Source organism: Puma concolor, chromosome B4 (genome assembly GCF_028749965.1).
Source record: "Puma concolor isolate L17-30 chromosome B4, mPumCon1.1.hap2, whole genome shotgun sequence".
Taxonomy (NCBI): Eukaryota; Metazoa; Chordata; class Mammalia; order Carnivora; family Felidae; genus Puma; species Puma concolor.
This window is the reverse complement of record NC_141673.1, coordinates 53,273,265-53,287,604: the sequence shown is the minus strand read 5'-3', so window position 1 is coordinate 53,287,604 and position 14,340 is coordinate 53,273,265. Positions and strand designations below refer to the sequence as shown.

General features: G+C 41.9%; 1 protein-coding gene across 2 annotated transcripts in view; it reads left to right on the top strand.

Annotated features, from left to right (window-relative positions):
• Nucleotides 1-360: 360 nt before the first annotated feature.
• The window catches only part of SRGAP1 (SLIT-ROBO Rho GTPase activating protein 1), a 286,134-nt gene continuing 272,154 nt past the window's right edge, over nt 361-14,340 (top strand). For both annotated transcript variants that reach the window (XM_025926696.2, XM_025926695.2), the window contains exon 1: nt 361-777. In XM_025926696.2, coding sequence (XP_025782481.1) covers nt 711-777 — 67 coding nt within the window. In that variant the 5' untranslated portion in view covers nt 361-710. The remainder of the gene's footprint in view (nt 778-14,340) is intronic.

The window sequence follows — 14,340 nt, the reverse complement described above, 5'->3', positions numbered from 1 at the left end:
GGCAGAGGCCCCTCGCGGCGCCGGCTGTCGAGATCTAAACTCCGCCGGTGCTGCGCCCAGGACGCGTTCAGACCGCGCAGCAGCCGCCCTCCGGCCCGGCAGCAGGGACTCGCTCTAGGATTACGTTTCCTCTCGTCCGCCCGGGCGCTAGCGGCAGCCTTTGCCGACGGGGGAGCGGCGTCCGCGGCGGCAGCATCCCGGCCCGGGCGGGACCCTCGAGCGCCGGAGCCGGCGGCTGGAGCAGGAAGGGAGGGTCGCGGCGTCCGCCCTCCAGAGCCGGCCCTGCCCCCGAGCGCCCGGTGCGGGTTTGTAACAATGGTGCGGAGCGCCGGCGCGAACCCCGCGTCCGCCCAGCGGCCGTAGAGGAAGTGGCCGGCTCCGGGTGGGGTGGGCAGGGAGACGCCCCCCGCCGCTGGCTCGCTGGAGTTTGCCTGCGCGCCGGGCCTCTCCGGCCCCGAGGCCCCCCTCCCCCCTCCTGGATCACCGACGGCAGCTCGAAGCGGAGAGTATGGTGCCGGCGCCCGGGTTAATCTAGTCCTCGGCTCGCTCCTCTTTTCCGCCTCCTCGTCTTCCTCCTCCTTTACCTCCTGTGGGTGCTGCCTCCGGGTTCCCCGTGTGTGGGAGTACAACTCTCTGCCTCTCCAAGGAGACTGGTTTGTGACGACCGAACAGAACTTGCCCATTGAAAGCGGACCCGGAACAGCTGGATAATGTCCACTCCGAGCAGATTCAAGAAGGACAAAGAGATCATAGCCGAGTATGAAAGTCAAGTCAAAGGTAAGGATGGGAGCGGCTGCCTTGCTCCTTTTGTGTGCCTTCTTGTCATTGTGCTCGAGGAGTTGCATTTCTAACTTGGTGTCTGCGTTGGAGGAAGGCGGTGAGGGACAGCCAGAGCTTCTGGTTGAGCCACCCTGGGCTTCGTGCAAGCCCATCCCGTCCCAGTCCCGTCAAGCCCACGGGGAGCTGGAAACCGGGTGGCTTTCTCCGACTCCTAGAGCGCACCTCCAGTAGAGAGAGAACTGGCTGTAACTTAACCACCACCTTCAGCCGGGCAACTTAACACGGGAGGCAGGCGGCAGCCGTGGTTCCTGGCCAGTTACCCTCTTCCTCCTCCTCGTTACTCTTTTTAACTGGTAATCTTTGTCACGTTATTTTTAAGGAATCATTTTCCCGAAGTCTGGACACCAAGTGGTCCGGAGCTTCATTGAGTGCAGACGATTTTAGACCTTTACGCTGTTCGCTATTAATTTATTAGGGCGAGTCCGCCGTTTAGAAAACAGCTCCCTGAAAGCCTGGCTGTTAAACCAAGCGGGGACTAGTGGAATCTGACTCCTCCTTTATAATGGGCCAGAATTCAGTGCCATCTTCCACACTCACCCCGGAGTATTGCTTTATCATTTGCTGGAAGCTACTTGCATGTAAAATGAAGGTTTGGATATTTAAGTGGTAGTTTCAGTCCATTTACATTGTCAACTAATGAAGGAACCTAATTAAGGTTGATTAGGCATTTTTACTTAATGTGCCTTGGGTTTTTAAAAATGGATTTTCTCTCTGGTACAAGTATTTTGTGTTGCTGTTGAAGTGTTTAATGAACATGTATCTCTGCTGTGTTTGTTTTTTTGTCTTTTTTTGTTTTTTTCATCTTCTGTGGTCTCTCCTGGGTGGATTTTCCCTATTGAGACAATGGATGGAGTGTTGAGGTTGATGCTGTGCTTTGGAATATTCACTGCAAAGTTCATAACAATTGCTATGCAGACACCTGTGTTTTTTCTGATACAGTCTTCTAAAAGGGCTGCTGAGAGAGGCACTCCTTACTTGCCTTGGGAAAGGCAGGAGCAGCCTGGGTGTTCTTTTGTGTGGTCCAGTTGTGGAAATGCCCAGAGTCCTATGCGAGGACCTGGTGGACCCTCCATGCCCTGAGGACGGATTTGGACCCACTCATCTAGGCCACCAACAAAGGCCGTGTGGAAGCCCAGGGACTCATGCTTTCCTTTAGGCTAACCCCTATAAAGGATGTAAGCTAAACACTGTTCAGGGAACCGATTTTTAACTGCTTGTAATTAAGATAATTTCTACTTACAGCAACTGGTTACATTGACATGGAAGTTAGGATAGCAGAGGAGTAATTATTTCCTTAGTGACAGGTAAACTTTTTCATAAGCAGAACCTCTCTTAATGTTACTCCAGCACGGCCTGAACAACCTTTCATTTTAAGGTGGAACTCTTGTTCCTCATCACCATTCCTTGTGCAAGGTTTTGCACATGGCTCTTTGTGGTAGATCATGGAGGGATGGTAGTCTGGCTTTCTTGCTGTCTGGAGCACCGGCTGGCAGAATGCACTTTCAAGTATTGGCTTAGTTATTTCTGTTCTAAGCTCATTTGTCCATGATCAAGTCCTTATATGAAAAATAGTTTCATGGTTAATTTCTTTCAGAGTGTGAATTCTATTGTTACATGATTACTAATGTGATTGAGATACAGGCCCTCTACACTGATTAAAAATCAATAAAATGGGATGTGTTGCAATGTTTACAATGCATCTGTCAAATCCAATGCAAGGAAAAATTATGAACACGGTGAAGACTATTTTTGGAACAAATTCAGCCCCATAGAAGGTGATCCCTAGTCCTTTCAACCTTCCTCATTTACACAGACCTACAGCCTGAAAGAGGCTGCTGTATGACTCTTTCTGACACCTGACCTGCCCTTCTCATCAGGACCTGCGTCCAGACTATCTGCTTTCACACATCCTATGTCTAACCCACATCATCCTACCCGTATGCAGTTATGGGAATGGGGTAATACAGTGGAGTTGGATCACGTACACATTTAAGGGCACCAGTACACCTGCACTTCTAGGCAAAATCAAGATCAAGTGGGACAAAAATGACCGTGAAATAGTGCATGAGGCCAAGCTGTCCCATGCAGTGACAGTAGGTTCCTTACTAGGGATGTGAAATGCAGGACTCTGATTTTCTGTTGTATTTCCTGAGTCCCTCTTTAAGGGTGAACATCTTACCCTGGCAGAGTGCTAGTGTGCTGTTTAAAGATACGTGGTTTTGGAACAACTACCTCTTTTAATTCCAGCCAACTATTTCATCTGATGATAAACAAAAGAAATGTGGCCTGTTTGATTGCTAACAGAAAACCAGCTGTGCTGGACCCAGAAGACATAGGTCTGTTCCCTGTGAATAAAGTCATATATATTGGACTCTCTGGGTGACTCTCTGGGTAAGGGTGATTTCAAGAGTCATTTTTTATTATGTGTGATTTTTTTTTTAACCTTCTGACTTAAAACTTAATACTCTGGAGTATTGTTCTTTCTTTCTCTCTCCCGTTTCCCTGATGCCAGTTGCACGTATCTCAGAATTTCTGAGATAATGATTTGATCTCAAGGAGTGACTCCAGATGTGGGATTTTGCCAGTGTGGCTGCCTGCACATGTTTTAGGAACAGACTTCCCGGAGCTGTTCTCAACTGTGGAAAGAACCATCATAGGTGACAGTGTGTAATTTTACGTATAAAACCATAAATACATCTAGTTAGATATGTCATGGTAAGTCACTTAGTTTCTGACTTTTGGTTGTCTTACCTATAAGATAAGGAGTTTGGATTCCCTCATTTCTAAGATGTCATGTCAATTCATATTAATAACTTAGAAAAATTTTCAAGCCTTTTGTGTTTCATTTACTACCTGGTTTGGCGGGGCGGGGGTGGGAATCACCTTTGCTTTCACTTTTTAAGAAAAATAATCAGTTCGCAAACACTATACATTATTTGAGTTCTCAGAAAATTAAAATGTAATGCAATAGGGAATACAGAAAAATAATAAAACCGTGTTCAGAAAAGCATAGCACACAATTGTAAGAGGGGGTAGAATTGTGAATTATACACATTATCAAAGAATCGATTGGTTTAAATCAGGGACAAAAGGCGCCCCCCCCCCCCCAAATTTAAAAGGAGTGTGTTAGCTAGGAGAAGAAAGACTATTTCATGCATGTTAGTCAACTTCTCAAAGATTTAACATTTATTCATTTTTGAGACAGCATGAACGGGGGAGGGGCAGAGAGAGAGGGAGACACAGAATCGGAAGCAGGCTCCAGGCCCAGAGCCTGACGCGGGGCTCGAACTCACAGACCGCAAGATCGTGACCTGAGCTGAAGTCGGACGCTCAACCGACTGAGCCACCCAGGCGCCCCAACTTCTCAAAGATTTAGAATCCAAAGAAGTTAATCTCTTGTTTGTGGGGGCTCTTAAAAAGCTACTTGTCTGGAGAAGCGTATGAAACTCCTATCAGTTGACTGTTACTTGTTAGCATCTCTGGCAAAAAGCTTAGCAGTAGAAAAGATCATAACAACTGGCTAACAGAAGGTTTGGAGATTATCTGGATTTTAGTATTCTATGCAATTTTTGAATTCTGCAGCAAAAGTATTGTGGCTCACATAAAAAAACTACTAGCTCCCATATGGGAGCCAAAAGAATCAAAAGACACATTTTGTGAGGTGGAACTCATGAACAAGAGGTTGTGTTTGTTTTTAATAATGCATGTTGTTAGTTGCTAAGAATTGACAGCTATTATTTGCAGTATTTTCTCAGGGATAATCTCCTACTCATCTACATGCCATATGTGCAGGAAGTGCCAAGAAAATCTGTTCTTCTTCGACCACTCTGCTGCCTGAACTACAAATAGTGCATTTTGGTAGCAGATGGAACACGAGGAAATGCCAATTCAATTTGATATGACCCCATGTCATGCAGTGGGTTTCAACAGGAAAAAGTGCTGCTGTCACTAATATGGAACCTGTGTCTGCATCTGATGTCCTTTCACGTAACCTGTAATAGAAAACAGCAACAACTTAAATTATGAATTAAAACTTTATAGCTGGGAGGGACATGAAACATTTCCTGTCCAACCCATTCATTTATACGATGCAAGGAAGCATAATGATAGAGTTACACAATTAACATACCTGGGGCTAAAAACCCAGGTCGTTTGTTTTCAGGAACAATGATTTACTTTTAGATTCCTCACAAAGTACAGCAGGAGATAGAACACTTCACTGTTTAGACTTTACATTCATTGAAGGAATCCTGGTTGGACCTAGAAGAGAACAGCAACCAACGCCTCTGGTCTGTTAACAGGAGGAGTTAATTAAATTGATTAGCCATAACTAAGTTGTTTTTTTCACCAAGATCATTTCAAGAAACCACAATGTGCGGGCAGCAGCTTCACATGCTTGCCTTAAGATCAGGGGAAAAAATATGGTGAATATGTACAATTGTAACTTGCTTGAAATTTTGGTCAAACTAATGCCAGCTAGTGTAGTAAGCCCTGTTACATTGCCCGGAAACCCTGATTAGTTTCACGAACTTCAAAATCTATTAAGGAATAGTTTGGGAGAAATTTTTGAGCAAAACACGTCCTTCTGAAATACAGATGCAAGTTGGCCTGTGCTACAGCATGATAAATCTCAGTTCTAGCAATCGAGATTGGTTTGCTTACTCTTGTGAAGTGTTGACCAATATAGGGGGCACACGTTTTCAACTCTGGTTCTGGTTTGCGAGTCTGCTTTGTAGCTTCACCAGACCCTTTTCTGATTTCATTCATGCTACCCATTTCACTTCGGTTCAGACAATTAAAAATTAAGGTAAAGAGAGTAAACTGTATATCTCCTTACTCTATTTTTGTTTTTATTTTTTGAGGTAAAAGGTGGGATCAGGGATCGTTATTTGAGAACACTTTTAATCATTTGAAAGTATTTGTTTGTTGGTCTGGAGTTACTTTCTACTTTGTTGACAACATATAGATGCACTCCTGTTGATATTTCAGGATGGGAGGAAAGAGAACATCATGTTTAAGAGCACAGATTTTGGTGTTAGTCATCCAGCCCTGCCACTGATCACACGCGTGGTCTCTGAGAGTCCATTTCTTCATCTGTAAAATGGGGCTGATAATAGTACTTACCTTCTTGTTTTTCTAAGGTTTCAATGAGGTGATTTGTGGAAAGCTTTGTCACAGGCTTGCACATAATAAATAGTAAAAATTAGTCCTTGTCTGTTTAATTTTAGTTTTCTTTATATTTCAACTGCTTCTTTGTTACATTCTGACTTAAATGAGCTTTTTGAAATTCAAATAAGTAATCACCAGCCTGCTACCGGAATAAATCCCAAAGTGGGCGAATCTTTAATCATTCTGATAAAGTCCCATGTACTTTTGGAATGGTGTATATAAAAAGGGAAATGTGGTAGGCAAACCAGAGAGATCCCCAGCAGCTTATAAGTGGATTTTTTGTTGTCATTTTTCTTTTTTTTTCTTTTTTTTTTTTCAACGTTTATTTATTTTTGGGACAGAGAGAGACAGAGCATGAACGGGGGAGGGGCAGAGAGAGAGGGAGACACAGAATCGGAAGCAGGCTCCAGGCTCCGAGCCATCAGCCCAGAGCCTGACGCGGGGCTCGAACTCACGGACCGCGAGATCGTGACCTGGCTGAAGTCGGACGCCTAACCGACTGCGCCACCCAGGCGCCCCGTGTTGTCATTTTTCATCCAAGTAACAGAGCCTAAAAGCCTACTTCCTGAGCTGCCGTGTGTTGGCTTGCAACTTTTGTTTTAAATTTTCTTTACCTTTGTTCAGTGACATTTTATGGGAAGTGAAAACTGTGGTCCAGTCAGCAGATTTTATTTACTGGTGGTAAAAAGGATTCTTATGACATCGGATGAAGTCACTGATTTAATTTCATGGTCTTGAGAAAAATATATTTTTTAAATCAATATGGAAATGAAGAATTAATTTATAAGTGTGAATTTGATTCTTCATGACACAGTACTTTGTTCTTTTCCAGTTTTATTGAAGTATAATTGACATATAACAGAAAGTACTATGACAATAGAATTTATTATTTATGTAATTTTCATACCTTTTAGTACAGGGCTTTATTAAATGTTTATTGAGTGGGTAGAGTGATATTTGGATTATCATTCCTTTACAGTATAAGTTAACATGGTGATCATTGAAAATTATGGAGGGTGTCCAATAAAGTATTACCACAGAACTAAACTGAATTCAAGTAGTGTGTAACTTCTTTAGAAAGTCATAAAGTTAAAACCAAACTAAATGTCCAGCAGTGGGGAATGGTTAACTAAATTCCACTGGGGATGGTTAACTAACTTATACACATGGAATGTTATGCAGTCATTAACAGTAGTTTTTTTTTTTTTTTTTCAGTTTATTTATTTTGAGGTGGGGGCAGAGAGAGAGAGGGAGAGAGAGAATACCAAGTGAGGGGCTCAATCCCACAGGCTGTAAGATCATGCCCTGAGCCAAAATCAAGAGTCAGATACTTAACCGACCGAGCCACCCAGGTGCCCCAACAGTAGTTTTTGAAGAACATTTTGGTATGGAGAAATATTTTATTATTTTTTTTTATTTTTTAGTTTTTGTTAAATATTTATTTTTGAGAGACAGAGAGTGCAAGTGGCGGAGGGGCAGCGAGAGGGGGACAGAGGATCCAAAGCAGGCTCTGCATTGACAGCAGTGAACCCGATATGGGGCTCAAACTCACAAACTGGGAGATCATGACCTGAATTGAAGTCAGACACTCAACTGACTGAGCCACCCAGGTGCACCTGGAGAAACATAATAGTTGAAAAAAAAGACTATAAAAGGATGGTGAAATAATAAGAATGAAAAATCATCACACCAGCAGCTACCAGTTAGAGTGCTCGTGGTGTGCAGGTCACTGTTGTGGCTGCTTTGCATGAGTGGGGCTGAGCTTCACATGCACATAGTCGGCTGTAATGCATGGTGGAAGGAATTTCTGGTTCTCTTCCTTCTCGGTATATATTGTACTTCCTGTGTTTTTGGCAGTATACCTTGGTACGTCAACTGGTTTAATGCCAGAATCTCACCTTGAGCTCCACCCTCTTTCAGGATGGGGATGGGACAAAGTAAATCCAAGCAAAACTTGATCTTTGGCTTGAACCTCTGCTGATCACATTTGTCCACAGCACAGTTTCAAACTTCTGGTTTGCTTACAACTTAGTGATATATTTTGGTTTTGCTTTGCTTTGAGTTCAGCTAGTGTGTGTGTGTGTGTGTGTGTGTGTGTGTGTGTGCGCGCGCATGTGTGCTTGTGTGTGTCTGTTAGGAATAGCAACTTCTCTTTTCTTTTTTTGGCGAAATGTATATACAAATAGGAATAGACAATGATTATTCACAACTAAAAAAATAAAATGAATACCTGAGCTGTTAGCCATGGGGGATATGAATTATAACATTTTCAATGTCTTAGAAATCCCATGTTGCCCTTTTCCTGACAAATCTTCCTTCATCCCATGGACTGCCGCCCCCCAACAATTCTGATGAATTTAGTGTTAAAGTCATTCCCTTATTTTCTTTACAATTTATGACCATTTTATAGTTTCCTTTATAGTGTGTGTGTATGTGTGTGTGTGTGTGTGTGTGTGTCAGAAAGGGGGGGAGGGGCAGGGAGAGGGGAGAGAGAATACCAAGCAGGCTCTGCACATTCAGCTCAGAGCCTGATGTAGGGCTCAAACCCATGAACCTCGAAAAACCATAAAATACCTAGGAATAAATCTAACCAAAGACGTGAAAGATCTATACACTGAAAACTATAGAAAGCTTATGAAAGAAATTGAAGAAAACACAAAAAAATGGAAAAAGATTCCATGCTCCTGGATAGGAAGTACAAATATTGTGAAAATGTCGATACTACCAAAAGCAATCTACATATTCAGTGCAATCCCTATCAAAGTAACACCAGCATTCTTCACAGAGCTAGAACAAATAATCCTAAAATTTGTATGGAACCAGAAAAGACCCCAAAAAGCCAAAGCGATCTTGAAAAAGAAAACCAAAGCAGGAGGCATCACAATCCCAGACTTCAAGCTATACTACAAAGCTATAATCATCAAGACAGTATGGTACTGGCACAAGAACAGACACTCCGATCAATGGAACAGAGTAGAGAACCCAGAAATGGACCCACAAACATATGGCCAACTAACCTTTGACAAAGCAGGAAAGAATATCCATTGGAATAAAGACAGTCTCTTCAGCAAGTGGTGCTGGGAAAACTGGAAAGCGACATGCAGAAGAATGAACCGGGACCACTTTCTTACACCATACACAAAAGTAAACTCAAAATGGATAAAAGACCTCAATGTAAGACAGGAAGCCATGAAAATCCTCGAGGAGAAGGCAGGCAAAAACCTCTTTGATCTTGGCCGCAGCAACTTCTTACTCAACATGTCTCTGGAGGCAAGGGAAACAAAAGCAAAAATGAACTACTGGGACCTTATCAAAATAAAAAGCTTCTGCACAGCGAGGGAAACAATACACAAAAGTAAAAGGCAACCGACAGAATGGGAGAAGATATTTGCAAACGACATATCAGATAAAGGGTTAGTATCCAAAACCTATAAAGAACTTATCAAACACAACACCCAAAAAACAAATAATCCAGTGATGAAATGGGCAAAAGACATGAATAGACACTTCTCCAAAGAAGACGTCCACATGGCCAACTGACACATGAAAAAATGCTCCACATCACTCATCATCAGGGAAATACAAATCAAAACCACACTGAGATACCACCTTATACCTGTCACAATGACAACTCAGGCAATAACAGATGTTGGAGAGGATGTGGAGAAAGAAGATCTCTTTTGCATTGTTGGTGGGAATGCAAGCTGGTGCAGCCACTCTGGAAAACAGTATGGAGGTTCCTCAAAAAACTAAAAATAGAACTACCCTCTGACCCAGCAATTGCACTACTAGGCATTTATCCACAGGATACAGGTGTGCTGTTTCGAAGGGACACATTAACCCCCATGTTTATAGCAGCACTATCAACAATAGCCAAAGTATGGAAAGAGCCCAAATGTCCACAGATGGATGAAGGATAAAGAAAATGTGGTGTGTACACACACACACACACACACACACACACACACACACACACTGGAGTATTACTCAGCAATCAAAAAGATTGAAATCTTGCCATTTGCAACTACATGGATGGAAATGGAGGGTATTATGCTAAGTGAAATTAGTCAGAGAAAGACAAAAATCATATGACTTCACTCATATGAGGACTTTAAGAGACAAAACAGATGAACATAAGGGAAGGGAAGCAAAAATAATATAAAAACAGGGAGGGGGACAAAACAGAAGAGACTCCTAAATATGGAGAACAAACTGAGGGTTGCTAGAGGGGTTGTGGGAGGCGGGATGGGCTAAATGGGTAAGGGGCACTAAGGAATCTACTCCTGAAATCATTGTTTCACTCTATGCTAACTAATTTGGATGTAAATTTTAAAAAATAAAATAAAAATAAAAAATAAAACAAATAAATAAACATTAAAAAAATCCAACAAACCCATGAACCGCAAGATCATGACCTGAGCGGAAATCAAGAGTCCAGTGCTTAACCAAATGAGCCACCCAGGCGCCCCTCCTTTATGGTTTTGTTGTATGTTGTGTTTGTACATGAAGAATACAGAGCTGTTTAGGGGCACCAGTCTTAGTTTAGTCAGTAGAGCATACGACTCTTGATCTTGGGGTGGTGAGTTTGAGCCCCCATAACGGGCATAGAGATTATGTAAAAAAAAATACAGAGCAGTTTGAACATGTACCAGATGTTTTCATGGTATTGAGAAGTTGATATTACTTAAAAAATTAAAATAATAGTATTTTGGCATGTATAAGAAATCTTTATCTTTTGAGTATACATGCTGATGTATTTATGGGTGAAATTATGGTGTCTAGGATATGCTACAGAATAATCTGGGGGAAGGTGAAATAGGTAGAAATACAGATAAAATAAGATTGTCCATGAATTAATAATCATTGAGTATGTGGGGTTCACTATATTATTCTCTTATTTTTGAGAGTGTTTACAATTTTTCCTAATAAAATTTTAAGTGTTCTTATGACTTCCATTTTTCACTCAATATTATGATATTAAGATTAATCCATATGAATGTGTGCAGCTGTAGTTAATTTATTTTCATTGGTGTATTTATTCCAGTGTGTAAAAATAGTAGTCTATTCACTCGGTATGACCTTTGGGTTATTTGTAGTTTTTTGCTATTATGAATAATAATATCCTATAGGTGTCTCCTGGTGTACGTTTCTCTAGGTATACTTACTGAGTCATAAGAAATGAGCATGTTCAACTTTACTAGGTAATGTCAGACTTTTCTCAAAATCCTGGGTATTTACACTCTTCCCAGGAATGGATCAGAACTCTGCATCCTGAAACACTGTGGAGCAATGGATTATTTAAGGTAAATGCTAAACTGTTATACTAAAGAGAATCCTAGAAGACAATAATGTAAAACAGAGATTTTTCTTCTTTCCTTCCTTCCCTTTGTTCCCTATTTCCCTTATTTCCTTTCTTTCCTTTGTCTCTTGTACCACGTTCTGAAGGTGTGTGATCCAGGCCATCAGAATTGCTTTGCTTCATTAAATTATTGGAATTTTCTCCACCTTGTTGCTCTGCTGTCACCTAGGGAACTGAACTTGTCTCCCTGGTTGAAACTGGGTCTTAAGTATATCCGTGTTCTAGCTCATGGGAAGGAAAAGGAGTCTTGAGGAGCACGTGCCCCAGTGTTTTAAAACCCGGGCCACAAGTAGCACACACAATTTTCATTCATTGAACGAGTGAGAATTTAGTCACATGGCCACATCTGCTATAGGGGAGATTGGCAAACATAGTCTGTCTGGACAGCCTGGTTTCCTGCTACAACTCTGTGACCATGGCAGAAGGAGAGGAAGATTTTTAAATAGAACTACACTATGACCCCAGCAATTGCACTACTAGGTATTTATCCAAAGGATACAAAAATACTGATTCAAAGGGGCACATGCACCCCAACATTTTTTTAGTAAATCTTTTAAAAACAATTTCTTTTAAGTTTGTTTATGTTGAGAGAGAGAAAGAGAGAACTCAAGTGGGGTAGGGGCAGAGAGAGAGGAGAGAGAGAATCCCAAGCAGACTCCACACTGTCAGCACAGAGCCTGAAGCAGGGCTTGAAGTCAACTATGAGATCATGACCTGAGCTGAGATCAAGAGTTGGACATGCAACCAGCTGAGCCACCCAGGCACCCCTACGCTCCAGTGTGTATGGCAGCATTATCAATAATAGCCAGACTATGAAGAGATCCCAAATGTCCGTCAGCTGATGAAGAAAGACGATGTTATACATACATAATGGAATATTACTCAGTCATCAAAAAGAATGAAGTCTTGCCATTTGCGACAACATAGATACAACTAGAGTATATTAATTTAAGCGTAATAAATCAGTCAGTGAAAGACAAATACCATATTATTTCACTCATATGTGGAATTTTAGAAACAAAAGAGATGAAGGGAAGGAGAAATAAAATAAGGGGCACCTTGGTGGCTCAGTTGGTTAAGCGGCTGACTTCAGCTCAGGTCATGTTCTCACAGTTTGTGAGTTCGAGCCCCACATCAGGCTCTGTGCTGATAGCTCAGAGCCTGGAGCCTGCTTCAGATTTTGTGTCTTCCTCTCTCTCTGCCCCTTCCCCACTTGTGTGCATGCTCTCTCTCTCTGTCTCTCAAAAAATAAGTAAGTAAATAAATAAACATTCAAAAAAGATAAAAACAGAGAGGGAGGCATATCATAACACATTTTTTAAAAGAAGTTTATTTATTTATTTTGAGAGAGCAAGAGAGTGTGTGCCTGCAAGTGGGGAAGGGGCAGAGAGAGGAAGAGAGAGTATGCCAAGCAGGTTCTGAGCTGTCAGCACAGAGTGCAACACAGGGCTCAAACCCATGAACCATAAGCTCATGACCTGAGCTGAAACCAAGAGTTGGACTGTCAACCAACCGAGCCACCCAGGTACCCCAAGAGACTCTTAATTATAGAGAACAGACTGAGAGTTGCTGGAGGGGAGGTGGGTGGGGGATGGGCCAGATGGGTGATGGGCATTAGGGAGGGCACTCGTGATGAGCACTGGGTATTATATACAAGTGACAAATCACTAAATCTCCTGAAACCAATACCATATGTTAACTAGCTTGAATTTAAATACAAATTTGGAAGAAAAAAAAAGATTTTTAAAAAATTTATTTTGAAAAAGAGAGTGTCAGTGGAGGAGGGGCAGAGAGAGGGAGAGAGTGAGAATCCCAAGCAGGGACTGCGTCATCAGTGCAGAGCACGACACAGGGCTTGAATTCACAAACCATGAGATCATGATCCGAGCCAAAGTCTGCAGTTTAACCAAATGAGTCACCCAGGTGCTCCAAAGAGAGGAAGATTTTAGTGGACAATAAGCAGTTAGCAATAAAGATAGGTTTTTTGGAGAGGCAATCTATTTGGGGGCGAAATGGTATTTTGTTTTAATTTGTAAGTGTTTCATTGCTAATAAGGTAGAACATCTTCCCTGAATAGCTAAGGCACTCCTGAAAAAACCAAAGCTGGAGGCATCACAGTCCTGGACTTCAAGATATGTTACAAAGCTGTAATAATCAAGATAGTATGGTACTGGCACAAAACAGACCCTTAGATCAATGGAACAGAATAGAGAACCCAGAAATGGACTCACAAATGTATGGCCAACTAATCTTTGACAAAGCAGGAAAGAATATCCAACGGAATAAAGAAAGTCTCTTCAGCAAATGGTGTTGGGAAAACTGGACAGCAACATGCAGAAAAATGAGCCTGGACCACTTTCTTACACCATACACAAAAATGAACTCAAAATGGATGAAAGATTTAAACGTAAGTTAGGAAGCCATCAAAATCGTGGAGGAGAAACCTCTTTGACCTCGGCCGCAGCAACTTCTTACTCAGCATGTCTCTGGAAGCAAGGAAAACGAAACCAAAAATGAACTATTGGGACCTCATCAATATAAAAAGCTTCTGCACAGCAAAGGAAACAATCAGCAAAACTAAAATGCAGCCAATGAAATGGGAGAAGATATTTGGAAATGACATCTCAGATAAAGATTAGTGTTCAAAATCTGTAAAGAACTTACCAAACACAACACCCAAAAAACCAAATAATCCAGTGAAGAAATGGGCAAAAGACCTGAATCGACACTTTTCCAAACAGGGCATGCAGATGGCCAACTGACACCTGAAAAAATGCTCAACATCACTCATCATCAGGGAAATACAAATCAAGACCACAATGAGATACCACCTCACACTTGTCAGAATGGCTAACATTAACAACTCAGGCAGTAACAGATATTGGTGAGGATGTGGGAAAAGAGGAACCCTTTTGCCCTGCTGGTGGGAATGCAAACTGGTGCAGCCACTCTGGAAAACAGTATGGAGGTTC